A 21,977-nucleotide genomic window follows, 5' to 3' on the forward strand; every position below is an offset into this window, starting at 1 on the left:
CCCTGATTAGTTCTTCACATTATCTTCCATCCTTATCTTCATAAAGTTAAACATTAGAATGAAATGCATTATCAATAAATGGAAACATGTGGAACTAAACGAGGTCACACAGCTAGTTGCAAATAGAGAATCGTGGAATGCTCAAAGGCAATAAGCCCATAAGGAAGATGTGTGTGTATATACGTATATAGAAGAGCATGGAGAGAGTTAAGAACAACGGCAGGGAACAAAAATAAGTGTTTAAATGTAAATTAGAAAGATGAAGAGAACCTGTGTAGGCCTACCTTCTATTACGGAGTGAGCGACTTGACTACGAGAATACTTTCCAAAACGCTGCCTTACATGACAGGTGTAAGACTGGCATAAGAAAATGTAATCTCAAGATTTTAATCCTAATTAGGTATTGATTTTGAAGCTCATAGATTAAAATCACGAAAGCTTGACATAAATCGTTGTCCATAACTCTTAAGACTCCCCTTATTAGGCTTTCTGGTGATAATCAGCAGATGCAAGCACAGGAAAATAAGACAATTGAAATGAGCTTCATACATCTATCAATAGACAGCACCTCACTCGAAAGCGGGTAGTCGCTGAAAATCAGTCGAGCCAATCCTGTATATCGGTGTCTAGCTCCGGGTAGCTACCCAGCGCTTGCGCGGAGGTGGTTGCATGCAAGCCAAAGTACCAGCTGATGTACACCCCCAAGTAGTTTACCTCACGCGCAGCTGCCAGCCCGTTTACCAGCAGATGGTCAAACCGGCCCTTAAAGGAAAGGACTAACGGTAAATGGGAAAATAATCCACAGCAACCCACAGAAGCAAACTCTGAGAAGGAATTAAACAGAATGTTGACTGCTCTGTAGGATACACTGAAACATTACAAACTTAAAATCAATAGTAAGAAAACCAAAATTTTATTTGTGAGCAACGATGGTAGGGAAGTTAAATAATACAAACATAAGACTAGGAACCTCCTCTATGAACCATGTGACCTTGCCGCAGTGGGGAGGCTTGCGTGTCCCAACGACGCAGATAGCCGAGCCGCAGGTGCAACCATATCGGATGGGTATCTGTTGAGAGACCAGACTAACGAATGGTTCATCGAAAGGGGGGTAGCAGCCTTTCGGAAGTTGCAAGGGCGGCAGTCTGGATGATCGACTGATATGGCTTTGTAATAATACTCAACATGGCTTAGCTGTGTTGATATTGCTACACAGCTGAAAGCAACGGGAAACTACAGTCGTAACTAACTCCCGAGGACATGCAGCTCTCTCTGTATGAATGATGTACTGATGATGGCTTCCTCCCGGGTAAAATATTCCGGAGGTAAACTAGCCCCCCATTCGGATCTCCGGGTGGGGACTACACGAGAGGGGGCGATCATCAGGAAGATGGACACTGACATTCTGAGAGTCGGAGCGTGGAATGTTAGAAGTTTGAATCGTTGTGGTAGGTTAGAGAATCTGAAAATGGAGATGGATAGACTAAAGTTAGATGTAGTTGGTATAAGTGAAGTACGTTGGCAAGAAGAACAGGATATTTGGTCAGGTGACTACCGAATTATCAACATGAAATCAAACAAGGGAAAGGCAGGAGTTGGTTTAATAATGAATAAAAATAGGGCAGCGGGTAAGCTACTACAACCAGCATAGTGAAAGAATTATTGTTGTCAAGATAGACACCAAACCAATGCCAACCACAATAGTTCAGGTCTATATGCCTACTAGTTCAGCGGATGACGAGGAAATCGAAAGAATATATGAAGAGATAGAATATTTAATACAATATGTAAAAGGTGACAAGAATCTAATTGTGATGGGAGACTGGAATGCAGTGGTAGGCCGGAGGAGGAGGTAATACAGTAGGAGAATTCAGATTGGGACAAAGGAACGAAAGAGGAACTCGGCTGGTTGAATTCTGCACTGATCATAATTTAGTCCTTGCCAATACCTGGTTCAAACACCACAAACGACGGCTGTATACGTGGACAAGACCTCGAGACACTGGGAGGTATCAAATTGACTTCTTTATGATTAGGCAGAGATTCAGAAACAAGGTGTTGGATTGCAAAACTTTCCCAGGAGCAGACGTGGACTCTGACCACAACTTGGTCATGAAATGCCATCTGAAGTTGAAAAAATTGAAGAAAGGAAAGAACACAAAAAGATGGGATCTAGACAAGTTGAAAGAAAAGAGTGTGAGGGATTGTTTCAAGGAACATGTGGCACAAGAGCTAAATGAAAAGGCTGAAGGAAACACAATAGAGGAAGAGTGGATGGTCATGAAAAATGAAGTCAGTAGGGCTGCTGAAGAGATGTTAGGAAGGAAGAAAAGATCAACTAAGAATCAGTCGATAACTCAGGAGATACTAGACCTGATTGATGAACAACGAAAATACAAGAATGCTAGAAATGAAGAGGGCAGAAAAGAATACAGGCGATTAAAGAATGAAGTGGATAGAAAGTGCAAGGTAGCTAAGGAAGAATGGCTGAAGGAGACGTGCAAGGATGTCGAGGGTTGTATGGTCCTGGGAAAGGTAGATGCTGCATACAGGAAAATCACGGAAACCTTTGGAGAAAGGAAATCTAGGCTAAGAATATTAAGAGCTCAGATGAAAAGCCACTTCTAGGGAAAGACAACAAAGCAGAAAGATGACAAGAACATATCCAACAATTGTATTAAGGTAAAGATGTAGATAATTTGGTTCTGGAACAAGAGGCTGTTGATGCTGATGAAATGGGAGACCCAATTTTGAGGTCAGAGGTTGAGAGCTGTGAGAGACCTAAATAGGAACAAGGCACCTGGAATTGATGATATTCCTTCTGAATTACCGACTGCCTTAGGAGAAAGCAGCATGGCAAGGTTATTCCATTTAGCGTGTAAGGTATATGAGGCAGGAGAAGTCCCATCCGATTTTCGGCAGAATGTTGTTATACCTATTCCCAAGAAAGCCGGTGCTGACCGGTGTGAAAACTACCGCACCATTAGTTTAGTATCTCATGCCTGCAAAATTTTAACACGTATTATTTACAGAAGAATGGAAAAACAAGTTGAAGCTGAGTTGGGAGAAGATCAATTTGGCTTCAGAAGAAATGTAGGAACACGTGAAGCAATGCTGACTTTACGTCTGATCTTAGAGGATTGAATCAAGAAGGACAAGCCCACGTACATGGCATTCGTAGATCTAGAAAAAGGCATTTGATAATGTTGATTGGACCAAGCTATTTACGATTCTGAAGGTGATTGGGATCAGATACCGAGAACGAAGATTTTTCTACAATCTGTATAAAAATCAATCTGCAGTGATGAATCGAGGGCTTTGAAAAAGAAGCAGCAATCCAGAAAGGAGTGAGGCAAGGCTGCAGTTTGTCCCCCCTCCTCTTCAATGTTTATATAGAACAGGCAGTAAAGGAAATCAAAGAGGAATTTGGAAAGGGAATCACAATCCAAGGAGAGAAAATCAAAACCTTGAGATTTGCCGATGATGTTATTTTATCTGAGACTGCAAAGGACCTCGAGAAGCTGCTGAATGGTCTGGACGAAGTCTTGGGTAAGGAGTACAAGATGAAAATAAATAAGTCCAAAACAAAAGTAATGGAGTGCAGTCGAACGAAGGCAGGTGATGCAGGAAATATTAGATTTGGAAATGAAGTCATAAAGGAAGTAGATGAATATTGTTACTTGGGGAGTAAAATAACTAATGATGGCAGAAGTAATGACGACATAAGATGCAGACTAGCATAAGCAAGGAAGAGCTTTCTTAAGAAAAGAAATTTGCTCACTTCAAACATTGATATAGGAATTAGAAAGATGTTTTTGAAGACTTTCGTGTGGAGCGTGGCATTGTATGGAAGTGAAACATGTTCGATAACTAGCTCAGAAAGAAAAAGAATAGAAGCTTTTGAAATGTGGTGTTACAGAAGAATGCTGAAGGTGAGATGGATAGATCGAATCACGAATGAAGAGATACTGAATCGAATTGGTGAGAGGAAATCGATTTGGCTAAATTTACTTTACATAAAAACAATATATATACAATTCTCCACCTTATCAATACGAATTTATTTTACATTACAAATATTCAAGACTAGTTTCGACCCCTATGGGGTCATCCTCAGTTGACATGTATTGTAAATTGTTCATAAAAACATCACGTATAGTGGTAAAAGTTAGACTAGTTTAGGCTGATCATTAATGTTTGGTATGTCTAGTACATGACTAGTGTGCATTGTTCATAAAGACATATATTACCTTACTGCTACTACTGTCCAACTTTAAGTTATATAGTATGGAACACAGATATGTTTGTGTAACACAACAGTGACAAGTTCAAATATTTACAGAATTGGCTGTTGATTAGTCACATGATATTACAGAACACAGGCTTGAACATTTTTGATTTAAGTGTCAGTGCAACATCTTGCTTTTATACATACTAGAAGCTAAATTCATTTTGAAAAGTCATTACATTCTGATTGGAACTTAGTGTGAGGTTAAAGTTGAATAAAAATATATGCTAATGTGGACATTAAAATATTGTTAAAATGGGCATATAATCAAAAACAGTGGTATGTATGCCACACATGTCTAGTATAAAAACTCATTACATTGATTCTGTTAGTGTGCAGTACAGCATATACACTGATTTGGCATAAATGGATTTGTATATATATTGTTCCAACAAAATGGATCCATAAAAATATAAGATGTATAGGTAATTAGTATTGATCCACTGCAAATTAGGTAATGCTGTTGTTTATCTGAAGATCTGTTGGCAGCTACAGATATTAAAGTTATTAAAAATGTTAATGGAACATGTTTTCTTCCGTAGACGCGATGTTTAAGATGGGTGGCATTAGTCAAATATGATGAAAGTTATGCGTCTTGGTGCACGTTGGTTGGTTCTGGAAGCTTGTATGTAATGAGAAACCAAGGTGGAGTGTGTAAAGTGCTGGAGCCGTGCGTTCTTAGTAGCTGCCTGTTGGGATCTGATGCGCGGCTCCAGCACTTTACACACTCCACCTTGGTTTCTCATTACATACAAGCTTCCAGAACCAACCAACGTGCACCAAGACGCATAACTTTCATCATATTTGACTAATGCCACCCATCTTAAACATCGCGTCTACGGAAGAAAACATGTTCCATTAACATTTTTAATAACTTTAATATCTGTAGCTGCCAACAGATCTTCAGATAAACAACAGCATTACCTAATTTGCAGTGGATCAATACTAATTACCTATACATCTTATATTTTTATGGATCCATTTTGTTGGAACAATATATATACAAATCCATTTATGCCAAATCAGTGTATATGCTGTACTGCACACTAACAGAATCAATGTAATGAGTTTTTATACTAGACATGTGTGGCATACATACCACTGTTTTTGATTATATGCCCATTTTAACAATATTTTAATGTCCACATTAGCATATATTTTTATTCAACTTTAACCTCACACTAAGTTCCAATCAGAATGTAATGACTTTTCAAAATGAATTTAGCTTCTAGTATGTATAAAAGCAAGATGTTGCACTGACACTTAAATCAAAAATGTTCAAGCCTGTGTTCTGTAATATCATGTGACTAATCAACAGCCAATTCTGTAAATATTTGAACTTGTCACTGTTGTGTTACACAAACATATCTGTGTTCCATACTATATAACTTAAAGTTGGACAGTAGTAGCAGTAAGGTAATATATGTCTTTATGAACAATGCACACTAGTCATGTACTAGACATACCAAACATTAATGATCAGCCTAAACTAGTCTAACTTTTACCACTATACGTGATGTTTTTATGAACAATTTACAATACATGTCAACTGAGGATGACCCCATAGGGGTCGAAACTAGTCTTGAATATTTGTAATGTAAAATAAATTCGTATTGATAAGGTGGAGAATTGTATATATATTGTTTTTATGTAAAGTAATATCCATCAATACGGAAATGAAACTTATAAACAATAGTTGGCTAAATTTGACAAGCAGAAGAGATAGAATGATAGGACACATCTTAAGACACCCAGGACTTGTGCAGTTGGTTTTTGAAGGAAGTGTAGGTGGTAAGAACAGTAGGGGTAGACCAAGGTTTGAATATGACAAGCAGATTAGAGCAGATGTAGGATGCAGTAGTTACGTAGATATGAAAAGGTTAGCACAGGATAGGGTGGCATGGAGAGCTGCATCAAACCAGTCTATGGACTGATGACTCAAACAACAACAAGACTAGGAAATTCCAAAACAGAATAAGTGCAATATTTCTGTTACTTAGGAAGCATTACAACTGAAGACAACAGATAGGCTACATCAAGGAAATCAAAACGATAGCTCTTGTTAAACAGGCCTTTCAAAATAAAATGATTGATGCTTGTTGTTTAAAGGGGCCTAACATCTAGGTCATTGGCCCTCAAAATAAAATAAGACTTTTAAGAAATGCCCATATCTATATACTAGCAAGATACCCGTGCTTTGCTACGGTATTATACAGAAATTTATCATTGAATGCTTATTGTTTTAGGTATATAATCCACCAAAATTCGCGACCTGACTCGTTTTCTAATAGATTACGTCAAATTTCCTCCCATTTTTCAATCTTTCTTTCCAGCAATCGATTTCGTACTTCTCGGGCTAGGTCCAGGTATTCCACCCGGTCATTTACGTCCCTAAATCTTTGCCATGTTTTCCTATAAAAATTTGTAATATGGATCAAATCCTTCAGGAGATCCGACGTGGTGTCATCTTGGGTACCTTGGCGGTACTGAACCCGCGGCCGGACTGCATTCTTAGTCATTACCCGTCCAGCACCCGCTTCCAGCGCGGTCCGCACATTTGACAACGGTCCAGAACATTATTATTATTATTATTAGATGTTCTGGACCACACAGAAAGATGCAAGACCGCTACTTGGCGGTAAATTACATCTGCTGTCGTTGTCATTGTTGACAATGTGACCAGCACCATTGTCGCGCACAGGCAAGTGTGCGGGATTTCTGGCGATACGAATGACATACTTTCGTGCATTATTGACCTTATTAGAGAAGTGAACAATTTGACGGTCAATCTCATTCCTATCGTTTATTTCAAATGTGTTAAAATTTTTATTTATGTGACAAGAGAATCTACTGTAATCTAAGAACGTTCTCCGAAGGAAAAGATGGCTGTTGAAAACGAACCCAAGAAAGATTAAAAATGATAGGTTTATGATCAGAATAAGTACATCGAAAATCTACAGCCTGTTTCCAATCATTCGACAGGGTCAGGAATGGATTGAATAAAGCCCCGTCTAGCGGCCACAATAGGAATTGTGCCGGCTGCCGAAGCATTCCTCTGGGGCAATGATTGATGAAATGAAATATTGGAACGTGTTGCTGGAATGAATGAGGACAGGGAAAACCGGAGTATCCGGAGAAAAACCTGTTCCGCCTCCGTTTTGTCCAACATGAATGTCAATGGAGTGACCGGGATTTGAACCACGGAACCCAGCTGTGAGAGGCCGGCGCACTGCCGCCTGAGCAACGGAGGCTCCTTATAACTACATTATGAACAGTAAAATCAATTGGTCTCGCCTCCTTTTACACCCCACCGCCGTTAAGTTTATTTACACACACACACCCCCCCCACCAAAAAAATTAAAAGAAGGCGTGTTTCTTTATGTTTAAAGGAGATTCCAAACACCAATGTTCACGTCTATTACATTCAGTTTTGAGATATAAGTATCCCCATAAAAATAATTCACATTTTTTCACTTCCTTTCAATCCCCCCCCAAGTGAATTTTCCGGCAAAAAATACTTGTTTCATTAATAGTAAATGATCTTCTAAATACCAATTATCACGACTCTAACTTCTTCAGTTTTTGATTTATGTATCCTCATGAAAGGAATTCACCTCCTTTTCACTCCCGCCCCCCAAGATGGTTTCCCCCCGAAAACGCGTCTTTCTTTGTTTTTAACGGAGATCCAAATACCAATTTTCATGTCTGTAACAACTTTAGTTTCTATTAGATGTCTGTATTCTCATACAATCAACTCAATTTTTCAATTCTTTCACCCCCCCATTGGATTTTCCGAGAATACGAGTTTCTTTACTTTTAAAGCAGATTCCAAATATCAAATTTCACGTCTGTAACATCTTCATTTTTGAGATATCAGTAGCCTAATTAAAAGAATTCAACACCATTTTCAGTCACTTTTACCCCCCCCCCCCACTCCACCCAAGTGGTATTTCCGAGAACTAAAAATACACGTTTCTTTATTTTTAATAGAGATAAAAAATACCATTTTTCACTTCTGTAACATGTTAAGTTTTTGGGATATACTGTAGAAATTCTCATTTTAAAATTTCACCCCTTTTTAGTTCCCCTTAAGTGGAGTTTCCAAAAACAAATCACCTATGTTTCTTTACATTTACAGGAGATTCCAAATACCCACTTTTTACATCTGTAACATTTTACGTTTCTCAGATATTCTGTAGATATAGTCTTTCAAAAAATTCACCCCAATTTGTCACTCCTGTTTAACTGCCATTAATTGGATTTTCCAAAAACAAAAAAATACGTGTTTCTTTATTCTTAAAGGAGATCCATTATACACATTTTCAGTTCTGTAGTATCTTCAGTTTCTGTGGATGTACGTATCCTCATTAAAGGCATACACCCCTCCTATTGGGATTTACAGAAAACAAAAAAATATGTCTTCCTTCATTTTTAAAGGAGATTCTAAATACCAATTTTTACATCTGTAAACTTTTAAAGTTTTAAGATGTAGACACACTCATTTAAAAAATTCAGCCCCCTTTTCATCCCCCATTATTTGGATTTTCCAAAAACGAAAAAATACCTTTCTTTATTTTTAAAGTAGATCCCAAACACCAATTTTCAGGTCTGTAATATCTTCAGGTTCTAAATGTAAGTAGCCTCATTAAAGGCATTCAACCAATTTTTCACCCTTTTCCACCCTTCCTATTGGGATTTTCCGAAAACAAAAAAAATGTGTGTTTCTTTATTTTTAAAGAAGATTCTAAATACCTATTTTTACATCTATCAACTTTAAAAGTTTTGAGATATAGATACACTCATTTTAAAAATTCACCCCCTTTTTAACCCCCCATTAATTGTATTTTCTAAAAACAAAAAAATATGTGTTTCTTTATTTTTAAAGGAGATTCCAAACACCAATTTTAAGGTCTGTAATATTTTCAGTTTCTGAGATATAGGCTAAGTATCCTAATTAAAGGCATTCAACCCCCTTTCCACCCCTTTTCATCCCTCCTATAGGGATTTTCCGAAAACAAAAAATACATGTTCCTTTATTTTTAATGAAGATTCTAAATACCAATTTTTACATCTGTAAAATTTTAAAGTTTTGAGATATAGATGCACTAATTTAAAAAATTCAACCCCCCCCCCTTTTGACCCTCCCATTAATTGGATTTTCCAAAAATAAAAAATACGTGTTTATTTTTATAAGAGATCGAAAGTACCAATTTTCAGATCTGTAATATCTTCAGTTTCTGAGATATAAGTACCGGTATCCTGATTAAAGGCATTCAACCACTTTTTCACCCTTTTCCACCCCTCCTATTGGGATTTTCTGAAAACAAAAAAATACATGTTTCCTTATTTTTAAAGAAGATTCTAAATACCAATTTTTACATCTGTAAAATTTTAAAGTTTTGAGATATAGATACACTCATTTTAAAATTTCACCCCCCTTTTCACCCCCTTAGTGACGGAATATCCAAAAATCCTCTCTTAGCGAGCACCTACATCTTAATATGAATATATCCCCAAAATTTCATTTCTTTATGTGCAGTAGTTTTGGCTCGGCGATGATGAATCAGTCAGTCAGTCAGTCAGTCAGTCAGTCAGTCAGGACAAGTTATTTTATATATATATATATATATATAGATATAAGCCTCCCACAAGGCCAACCCCTCGCCCACGTCGTGGGAGGTGGGCAACGGCATGAAGTAGGGGATTGCCTGTAGGGGTGATGTACAGTGGGGACTGTGTGTGCCCCATGACCGCTACGGTAGCTGTGAAGGCCCTACAGGAATCCTGAAAAGTGATGGCTAACAGGGCTCTGGTGAAGACCTCAACGGCGGAGAAGGGGTCCTTTGGTACGGCGAAGCTGGCCGATGAGGCAACCCTTTTTCTTGGGGATAAATAAAGAAGAAATCACTGCCTTGTGGTAAAGAGGGATCTTTAAAGGCTAAGGGAGATAACTCCTACAGAAAAATCCTGCGGTCTAGCGCAGACAGGAGGCAGCCCCTCCACTGGACTTAGGGTGCTGTGGGCTAATAACTCGCACACCTGAATTAAACTTATTACAGAAACCAGACGAAATTTATACCGGCCGGATTTTATGGAGACGGCTTTTGCAATGAAATACAGAACACGAATGTTGAAACTATGTATGAAACTGGCGGACTGAGAGAAATAATGGCAGAAATGAAAAAGTATAAACTGGAGATACTTGGGTTGAGTGAAACAAGATGGACAGGCTACGGAGAGGTGAGGACAGAAGAGGGGGGTGCCTTCATTTACTCTGGAAGAGAAGAAAATGATCAGCATTCAAGTGGAGTAGGTGTCTTACTCACAAAGAAAGCAAAAAATAGCATACTGGAATGGACTCCTGTATCACACAGGATAATTACTGTACGAATAAGAACCAAAGTTAGAACTGTGACCATAGTACAGCGCTATGCGCCAAGAGAGGCAGCAGAAGAGGAAGAAAAGGAAGAGTTTAAGTTTAGGCTGACAACACTGGCAGGGATAAAGAAGAAGGACATTGTGGTGTTAATGGGAGATCTAAATGCAAAAATCGGTAATGAAAATGAAGGAAGAGAAATCATCATGGGTAGACATGGAATAGGAGAAGAAAATAATAATGGCCAGAGATTCATAGATCTATGCAGTAATTTTGGATTGGTTATAGGTGGATCATTGTTTCCACATAAGAACTGCCACAAGATCTCATGGGTGTCACCTGATCTCCGCACAGAAAACCAAATTGATCACTTGGTGATAAGTAAAAGATGGAGACATTCACTCTTAGATGTGAGGAATAAACGTGGAGCAGATGTAGGCAGCGACCATCACCTTATGATTGCTGATGTTAGATTGAAGGTGGCAGCACCAGTAAAACAGGCAGCAGTACGAATGAAACGTTTCAACTCCGAGAAATTTGGGAAACCTGAAGTGCAAAATGAATTTAAGGTACATTTGAAGAACAGGTTTGAAGCCCTTGCCGAACAACCGGATGAAGATGTAAATACCAAATGGAACACAGTCAAGGAACTCTTTCATGACATGTGAAGAGATAGTGGGCTACAGAGAGCCAGGGAGGAAAGAATGGATGTTGGATGAGAGTGCAAGGCACTTGTCAACTCCAGTAGAACAAGAAACCAGAAAGCAGCAGCAATGGAAAAATACAGGGAGGCCAACAAGGAGGTTAAGAAGAAAGTGAGGAGAGATAAACAAGTGTTTACAGACCAACTGGCAACACAAGCAGAAGAAGCAGCAAGAGTCGGCAACAGCAAAGAAGTATATGCCATTACGAGAAAGCTTTCGAGGAGGAACTTTTCAGGGCAGAAACCAGTCAGAGATGCGAACGGAGTAGCCTTGACATCTGAGACACAGCAATTGGAAAGATGGAGACATCACTTCATGGAAGTACTCAATAATCTTGGTGAGGAATCGAGAACTGAAGAAGTTGAAACCATTTTGGAGGATCCAGACATCTCGGTAGAACCACCAACACGACAAGAGATTGCACAAGCAGTGAAACAAATGAAGAGTGGCAAAGCACCTGGTGAAGATAACATTATCCCAGAAGCCCTAAAGGTAGATCCAGGTTTAACAGCGGAAATCATGGAGCCACTTCTAACACTAATATGGAACGAAGAACACCTTCCTGAGGAGTGGAAGAAGGGTTTCCTCATCAAAAATACCGAAGAAGGGCACGTTGCTCTCATATGGGGGAAAAGTGATGTCAAGAGTCATACTGAACAGAATAAGCACAGCCGTTGACAGGAGACTACGTCAAGAACAGGCAGGTTTCAGAGAAGGTCGGTCTACTGTGGATCAGATTAACACACTTAGGCTAATCATTGAACAATTTGCTGAGTATCAGACATCTCTGTACCGGTATATACTTTTCATTGATTTTGAAAAGGCCTTTGACTCTATCAACCAGAAGAAAATGTGGAAGGCTATGGAAAAGTTTGGAATTCCACAAAAGATAGTCCGTCTTACACAGGCAATGTATGATGGATATACTTGTCACGTAGAACATAAAAGGAAGCTGTCTGAACCTTTTGCTGTAAAATCTGGAGTAAGACAAGGATGTCTACTGTCGCCAATCTTGTTTATCATGACACTGGATTGTATGCTGAGAGAGGCAACGAATAGAAAGTGTGGCATTCAGTGGGGATTAAATAACCGATTGGAAGAACTGGATTATGCGGATGATCTCTGTCTTCTTGCAGAATGTTTTCGGGACATGGAAATCAAACTGAATGACTTAAAAATAGAAGCTAAAGAAGTAGGCTTAAAGACTAAAGAAATGCGCATAAACCATCGTAACAATTGCAGCTTGACTCTAGATGGAATGGATGTAGAAAGGGTCGAGGAATTTTGCTACTTAGGAAGCATGGTAAACCAGGATGGAGGTGCTTTTAGAGATGTGGTGAGTCGTATAAATAAAGCCAAAGGAGCTTTTGCACAGTTACGACCAATATGGAGATTCCCTCACATTCGTACAAAAACAAAGCTCCTATTCAACTCAAATGTTAAATCTGTGTTACTGTATGGAAGTGAGACCTGGAAAGTGACCAAAGACATTACCACAAGGTTACAGACTTTTATAAATCGGTGTTTGAGGTACATTATGAGAATATGGTGGCCAAAAACTATCTCAAACAAAGACCTTTGGGAGGCCACAAGTCAAAGTCCCGTACAGGAACAGATAATGAGAAGAAAATGGAAATGGATTGGGCACACCCTGAGAAGACCACAAGAGAGTATCACAAGGCAGGCATTGAGTGGGAATCCACAAGGCAGTCGCAGGCAAGGCAGACCGAGGATTACCTGGAAGAGAACCATAGATAAGGAGATTGCTGGAGTTAACAAGACATGGAGGGAGGTGAAAGCATTGGCGGCAGATAGAACAAGCTGGAGAAATTTCGTCGAGGCCCTATGTTCCACATGGAATTAAAGGAAATAAGTCAGTATAGATATAAAATAAGAGTTTTGTCTGTACATTGCTCAGAATTTAAGGGAGGCTGGGACTAAGTTTTTGGCGGAAAAAGTAAAAATTATCGATTTTTCAATTTGTGCATATTATTGTATGCCGGACTCCTGTGGATCATTTGGCGGTGGTATTTTTCGGGTTCTGCCATATTTAAAGTACTAGCATGACATTTGAATGTCTGGCTGAGTCCCCATCCACTAGCTTTTACTTACGAAAATTTTTTTTTCTTCATATATACATTTTCAGGTATTTAAAATGTTCCAGCTGAACCAATTTGGTTTCAAATTCCATAAGAATTTCATGGGTTGTTAACACCTGTATTGTCTTGATATTAACAGAAGGATTTTTTTATAATGTTGATACTTTAAAAGATAATAGCCTTCAAAGGGGGTATTTTTTAGCATAATTTGAGAAAAACATAAACACACAAAACACATTTTTTCCTCACATTCATGGACTACATATGCAGACTTTCTCTCTGTTAAAATTCTTTCCATACCTTGAAGTGCCTGTACACCAGTTTTCAATGTGATATTTGAAGTAACTGTTCAGCTGGAGCATTTTTTATGCTTACCGATTTTTAAAAATTTTAAATTGTAAGTGTTAATTTCTCAGAAAGTTCTGTTGTTATTTTCCTGAAAATTGGTAAATGGCCTTATTTCACCATTAAGAGACCACAAACCAAATTTCATTCAATTCTATCAATAATTACTATTTTTTTTATAAATTCAGTCCTAACTTCCCTTAAAAAGAATGATATTTCTGTATTGGTCATGTCCACAGCAACAAGGAAATGTACTTTTTACTTTTCCGTAATTCCTGTCTGTATGTACGTATGGAAAATGGCTGAAGAGAATTTAATGAAAATCGGTACGTAAAGTCAGGGAATGAGCCACTACAATCTATATATATAAACAAACAAACAAACAAACAAACAAACAAACAAGACTTTCGTCTGTACATCGATCAGAATTTAAAAAGAATGTTATTTCTGAATCAATTGTGTCCACAGTAAACAAGAAATGCACTTTTTAATTTTCCGTAATTTCTGTCTGTAGGTACGTACATACGCACATCACGAGAAAACAGCAGAAGAGAAAGTCACTACAATCTAAGACATAAATAATTTTATTCAAGCTGAGTGAAATGGCACAGTTTAGGGGAAGGCCTAAAATGTAGTTCTCAAATATTTATGTTATTAGTGGCCCTATCGATAAATACTACATAACTAAAGTTATACAGAATTAAATTTCCAATCATTTCTGTTTTACGCATTTTTACCATACCAGCTATGATAACAGAGATATTCATGAATTTGTATTTTTGTTACTAAGTACATATCAATGTCGAGCCACGTGAAAATGGGTAAATAGAATTTAATGAAAATCGGTATACAGAGTCGGGGAATAAGAAACTACAGTCTACACTATAGGCTAAACAATTTTATTCACCCTGAACAAAATGGTAGTTTAGGGGAAGGCACCTAAAATTTAATTTTTAAATTCCTACATTATTGATCCTATCAAAAAGCACTACATAACAAAAGTTATAGACAATACAATTTCCGATCATTTATGTTTTATTCACTTTTACCGCACCGACTATGATAAGAGTAGTATTTCAGAGTTGGAAGAAAACTAAATGTGAAGGTCATCAACAGTTCATAAAACTGATCAACAATAACATTACAATGACCATCGTTTGTTGTGATATTCTTTGTCTCATATGCTGCCACTCATCTCCAATAGATGGGATTACTGCTGCGTACTGAGTATAACAGCCTGCCTGAACATAGGAGGGAAACAGCTGGGGAGTTAGATAACTTTCTTCTTTAGCATGCCATTCCTCTGGTTCATACATTTTCTGATACTGCTGGTATGTAGCACATTGGTTTATCATAGTATTCAGTTATTCGATCCCTAGTCTGAGGCGCTGATTGGAATGAGCAGCGTCCACACTTAACAGAATAATAGCAGAGGAGTGTCCATGGCTCAAGGCTGTCTGCAGCCTGGTCATTCCAGCTCTGGTACGTTGGATTGTAAGATCGGCAGCATAGTACTACCAATATAAATGGTCCGTTATTGGACATTATAAATTTTCCAGCTAACTCATTCCCGGTTGCCAGTGTTTCGCCCCAGTGTGCTAAGTTGGGCTCATCAGTTGGTACTTAGCACACCCACCAAGATGCATGGCTAGTGTATACCGTGGAGGCCATTGCGTAGGCTACTGCTGCAGCATACCCACCAAGACGCATGGCTAGTGCACACCGTGGAGGCCATTGCGTAGGCTACTTGGAGCTACCTCACATGTTTTTATAATCGCAGGCAATGCACACCCATGGCACCACTCATATAGTAGTACTAATCACAGGCAACGCCCAAACCTGCGGTTTCCCTCGAAATGCAGATGCATGTCCACAACGAGATGCTGAAACATCCCAGTGAGGATAGCCTCTTTTTTTTTCTCCTTGGGGTGTTCCAACTGAAACCGGACAGAGGGAACCTCCGTCATAGTGGCAGATACTATACATGGGTACTGTAAATCCACAGTGATCCCCCCACAGATCCATGGTATTCCTCACATAGTGGTACTAATTGCAAAAAAAGTTGACTCATGGTGTTCCTCGTGTGATGGAACTAACCACAGGTAATCTCATGATTCAACATCCCTTGGTTGCTCCTTTTACTTGCCTCTTAGGACATGCGGGGGATACCGTGGGTGTATTCTTCGTATGCATCCTCCACCAAGAGGGGTTATATCATTTTTCTTCATTTTTCATATGAAAAATATGTACACGTGATATATGATAAGAAATAATGTTTACTATCGACTTCGTAATACTCATTATTTCAAGTGAAAATAATATTGTGAGAGATTACAAGCTTATTTCTCTCTTCTCTCAAGCCTTCTAATCTATCCCCTAATGTCTCAAACAAATTGCAAAATGTATTTCTATGGCTCCAATTACTCTTACCCTTAATTCAACTGTCCAGTTTAATGAAATTCCACCCAACCGTTTTTCCGCGACACTGTAACAGACAAAAATTAAAATGCACGAAACCCCAACCATTATTTGCCCCACCCAATAAAAAAAAAGAGGTACAGTTTAATATTAAAAATGTACTGTCATAAAGGTACTATTATATGTAAGAAACTTCATATTCAATCTGTATTGACACTGTTTTAGGAGAGTATGAGGGAAATCACACACCATTCAATACAATACTAAAATGAAATGACTATAAATGGCAAAATTTCTTGTTTATTTACCAGTTTCGACTTTCTCTCAACAACATGAAATGTTGTAATTTAGTCATTTCATTTTAGTTTTGTATTGAATGGCGGACGATTTCCTCTCCTTACTCTCGTAGAAAGGTACTGTTCCGAAAGTCACCAAATTTATCTAATTCCCGTGCATTGCTGACAGATGGTAAGGAAGAACTCCAAGACAAGAAATAATATATTAACTTTACTTAATCATAACCACAGCACCACTGACGATTATATTTAATATTTATAAAATACAGGTTCTTTGCAAATGAGACAGCAGATGGTGGTGATTTCATATTGGTTTACGTTTCTTATACTGTGTTCCAGAATTAGAAGTTTTGCTTCTATCTCCAGCATTTAGAAACGCTTTGATTTTTAGTTAGCAGTCCTTTTCGCAAGATCACAGTTCAATTAAGTCAACAATTACAATAAATGTTTCATATAGGCCTACTATAACAATTTTCCCTTTTTACGTTGCACCGACACAGATAGGTCTTATGGCGACGATGGGACAGGAAAGGCCTAGGAGTTGGAAGGAAGCAGCCATGGCCTTAATTAAGGTACAGCCCTAGCATGTGTGAAAACGGGATACCATGGAAAACCATCTTCAGGACTGCCGACAGTTTGATTCGAACCCACTATCTCCCGGATGCAAGCTCACAGCCGCGCACCCCGAACCGCACAGCCAACTTGCCCGGTATTATAACAATTAAGTAGCTGCCAAGGAGAAGAAACAAAGTAACTTAATCTTCTGTCATTTTATAAGAGAGCTAATTATAACAATGACTAAGTCAGTGATGATTTGACTGGCCCATGAAAGATCTTGTTTAGTACAGAAGAAATAAAAGAGCTGTTCCAGTACAGTACGCAAACCTTTTCTTTATACCTGAGCTCCTAGTGCTGAATCAGTAGACCTCGGTTATCTTCGAGATTCGTATTGGCAACCTTTGAAACACAAACTATGAATCGCTCATGTATTGCTGTGAGATACCTGGTGTACACTTTAAGTACTAGTACTGTTGTTGTTCACACAGCAAAGCCGAACTATAGAAATCATGCTAGGAACAAGTTTCGCATTGAGAAATGTTATATAATGTAGCTTACGTACGACACAGTTGTTGGCTTACGATAATAAAAGTTTAGTAAATTCATATTGATCGATTATATTATCGATTCAATTCAGATTTCATTTCCATTCAGTTGGCAGTATAACCGGAACTGGGAGAGCTTCCTCCTTACTCCTCACCCTCATAAAACTTGGTATCAAGAAAAGGTTCAGGTAGGTACTATAGGCTACTTGAGTTCAAGTATGTATAATGACGTAGTGGGAGTTCTTTGTTCTTTTAGTAGAGTGAACAGAATACAAAATACGTTTTTTCTCAATGACTCTTAACCAGGTGTGGGGAAAGATTCACAGTGAAACTCCTGTAACAAGATTTCCAAATTTGCTGCAGATTCTCTCATTTTGTGCTATTCTACCAGTAAACACACCATGAAGTCTGTCAAAAGAGACTCAAAATGGACTAGACTACAGAAAATTTTCACCGGAGACAAGGGATGACTTATTAAGGATTTCTATAAATGGATTCACTGACCTTGATTTCAAACGTACATGTATTTTCAGATTATTTCAGATAATATTTTAGCATGCCATTAATTTTTACATATCGTCACTTAAACAATAGTGCATTTCTGACAATGCTTTTCCTACCCACCATTTTCCTTAAGACTAGTCATGCCCCAAGCCACATATGGATATGCAGTTGATCACAATTTTCGTTATGTCCATTTTCCTATTCTGATGTGTAAAGGAAAATTATCCTTAAATACATTAGACTGTAGGAGTGTATAAATACGATATGCAAACATACATTCCTACAGTATGACACAATTAAGGTTAATTTTCTTTTACTTGTTACCGGGTATAGTGCGCGTTGGTATCATCCAAATATCACTATAAAATTTGTCACAAATGGAACATAATAATTGCTTTTACACATATCAAGTGAAAAATCTGCAGCAAATTAAGAAATATTTGATTTTTGGAGAATATTATGTATACGTACTTTACCACTTTACAAGTAGGCCTACATTTGGTGTTGCGCTCACAGTGACACACGTATGTCTTTTGTCTTACACTTTCAACAATTTCGTGTGTGATATCTGTGCTCACTGAAGTTCTTTACTTTCGTTTCATTGCTTCACTTGTCAATGACATCATTTCATGAATTGTATCGCGATATGCAATATTTAATAGGCGACAAAATGGTATAGCCAATGTACATAAGAAAAAATCAGTGGACTAGTGATTTATTCGTCCAGGGATCGAGCTACTTTCGTTCGAACAGAAATAAAAATATTTATTGGTCCAGGGATCATGCTATTTTTCTGTTGACCTCCATTTTGCTGTTTGAACTGGCCGCTCTAGTCATATGGACAAAGATAATGAGAATCTACAGACATAGCACTCCCATTCCACGGTGCTAGCCCTGGACCTGAAGAAAGTAACAAAAGACGGCACCAGCAGCAGAGTACGACATAAACCAGTCCTGTCTACAAGCCTTAAGTATGTTTTCATATTTCTCAAATAACGACGGTATTTCTTAATTTGCCGCAGATTTTTCACTTGATATTTGTAAAAGCAATTATTATGTTCCATTTGTGACAAATTTTATAGTGATATTTGGGTGATACCAATGCGCATCGTACCCCTTGTTACCATAGTAAAATGAACACAATGAAAATTGTTCTGATGGACTGTACATTACTCATACGCGGCTGGGAGGCATGACCAGATAGACGGGCAATAATGTATAGGAAGAGCGTTGTCAGATACGCAGTATCGCTTCTTAAGCAACGATATATTATTTGTTTTCATATTTTTCTTGTGTGGAAGGGAAAATATCTTGGAACTTTGATTATATTTGTGAGGAATAAACTTAGCAGTGACCAAAGTATTCAGAGCAGCTATGGCCTTCTGACTTCAAATTTAATGCCCTGATAATGACCATTCTTGAATATTCAGTTTACGTATGTATTCAATCCCTTATATCTGAATGCAAAGCCATCTCGTTAACGAACAAACTTACAAGTAGCCTACAGTACTGTAGAAAACTTTAAAGCCCAATAGAAGATTACCTAGGCCTAGTCTTTTTATAATATATTAATATTATAACATATGTGGTTAAACACTACCAGAAAATTTAACACTTCATAACATAAAAGTGGACTAATAGAAACAGTAACACAGGATGCTAAAGAATACCTGGAGTTTCACAGTGCTTGCAGACAAATTGAAAACACAATAGTAATATAATTATTATAATACATTTAAAATATGTGACTTCCCAAGAAATAAAGACTAGTGTATCATTATTCCTTCAAGCACTGTCATTATCAGCATACAAGCTCAGTCAGACTGGAAGACACATTGCACAATTCCAATCATTCATTTATTCTATTTTAACAATCTTTAAGACTCATGAAATCCTGCGCATGGCATTAAACCAGCATTATTTAATGTAAGGAGCTTTACAAACATACATAGGCTACAGGGACTGGACAATCTCAGACTAGTCTACGTAATTTATGAGCATAAAAAGCAGACTGTGGTTATGTGGTGTCTAAACCAGTGTGATATGTTACCTAATTAAATACGGATAGGACTATTGGGGGGGGGGAGTGGTCGACCAATGTTGGATACTCTCCAGTTATAGGTCATCCGAAACCTCTCAAGTGTTATGTGAATTCCGCGCAAGGATGAAAAGCAGTAACATGAATACAAATGTAAACCAGATTTTACAAATCTCGAATTTCACAAAAACAGGGCTGCTTAACGAAACTTACCACAGTTTGACGGCCTGAACTTGATCCTGCTGTACCAGAAATGCTACTCTCTTTCGAACCTCCACGCTGTTCACACGTTACACTGTTCATACTACCGCCGCTGTTTTCCATTTTATTTCAGTGCAGTAGTACAGAAAAAGAACCAGAGAACACTTCTGAATGTTACATTCTTCAATTCATCAGCGACGAATATATAGTGATAAAAACAACTGCAGCACTTCTCTTCTCTAGAATGAATGTTTGTTGCATTCCCGCTAATATTAGTCTTTATTGTTCACTCTGGACTATTTGCACGCACAAAACTTACTGACAATATATATAATCATATAGATACATAATAAATTAAAAAAAAATACCAACAAGCCCTTCAAAACTGTCACTGATGTTTAACTACGGTCGATTCTTTCAATACCGGTCTTTGCAAACCATTATTACAAAGAATACTTAATATGGAAGGACGCAAACTCTTTAAACTCTCAGGGATATTTCGCCGAGATGTTGTTCCACAATACTATTTTGAGAGTCACCAATATAAAAGAATTCCCGTGCACTGCGGAGAGATGGTAAGGAAGAATTCCAAGACAAAGATCGTTCGTTAATCTTTAATTTAAACATATTTGTAATTACTACAATTTAGTTTAGGGAATCCGTAAAAACCGTAACGTACAAAATAAGAATTTCAATCACTCTACGAGTTGCCGTTGACCGCCAAGCAGATGGCACTGCCAACACCTGAGGCCCTAGAGCGACGAGCGGTGGCATGTAGAACTTCAAGAACAAAGACGTCTTATAACCTGATATACGATACAGGACTTCAACAACGAAATATGTGAAAACAAAAAACAAAAAAAAAACAAGCCTTCAATCCAACGAACAATTTAACAAAAAAAAAAAAAAGAGAGACAAAAACACTGATTGAATATAGCAAAGAGTTAATTCACTAAAGTCAGTACCGGTACTCATTCGAATGTTCCTTATCATCCTTACTGTTATTACTATTGCCAGTTACGTAAGAAATGGATACGGGATATGAATGAAACTTTAATTGCAGCTAATGGCCATATAAATACATATTTTTTATTTAGAAGAATAGAACAAAATATGCATTTAATTCACTCCGAACAAAACTTCATATTTTGCTACAAAACTTTGCACGATATCTATCACAATCTTTGAGGCATAGTTTGCATTGACACTTTGGAGATGGCTTGTAAAAATCGATTCTCGTACACATTTTGTGGTGAAATCCGTGGACAGCAAACCGTGTAATTATATGCCTCAGCTCGTAGTTGGCGTTCGTCCATTCTTTCCATATCATGACATTTGTACAGTAAAAATCTGACCATATTAGGGATTTGTTTTGTTTAAGGTTGCACAAGAGGTTCTCAGTCTCCTTGGTAGATGACAGTTCCAACTCATGGCGTAGTTCTTCTATGTAAAAACTTTCTCTCTTTGGCTCGCAGTTTAAACGAAACGGTGTACTGTATATTTCGAGATGCATAGCACCTTTTTTTTCAGATATGAAGCCTTACAATTTTGTTAAACAAAACTTTGTCAGTGATTCATGTCTCTGTCTACAGGAAATGGCATTGT

The 21,977-nt window shown here is 37.9% G+C and overlaps 1 protein-coding gene across 1 annotated transcript in view; it reads right to left on the minus strand.

Moving 5' to 3' along the window:
* Positions 1 to 20,827, minus strand: part of Rnmt (RNA guanine-7 methyltransferase) — a 170,344-nt gene extending 149,517 nt beyond the window's left edge. The window contains exon 1 of the mRNA XM_067146565.2: positions 20,385 to 20,827. Coding sequence (XP_067002666.1) covers positions 20,385 to 20,495 — 111 coding nt within the window. The 5' untranslated portion in view covers positions 20,496 to 20,827. The remainder of the gene's footprint in view (positions 1 to 20,384) is intronic.
* Between the last annotated feature and the right edge of the window lie 1,150 nt (positions 20,828 to 21,977).

This window comes from Anabrus simplex, chromosome 4 (genome assembly GCF_040414725.1).
Source record: "Anabrus simplex isolate iqAnaSimp1 chromosome 4, ASM4041472v1, whole genome shotgun sequence".
NCBI lineage: Eukaryota > Metazoa > Arthropoda > Insecta > Orthoptera > Tettigoniidae > Anabrus > Anabrus simplex.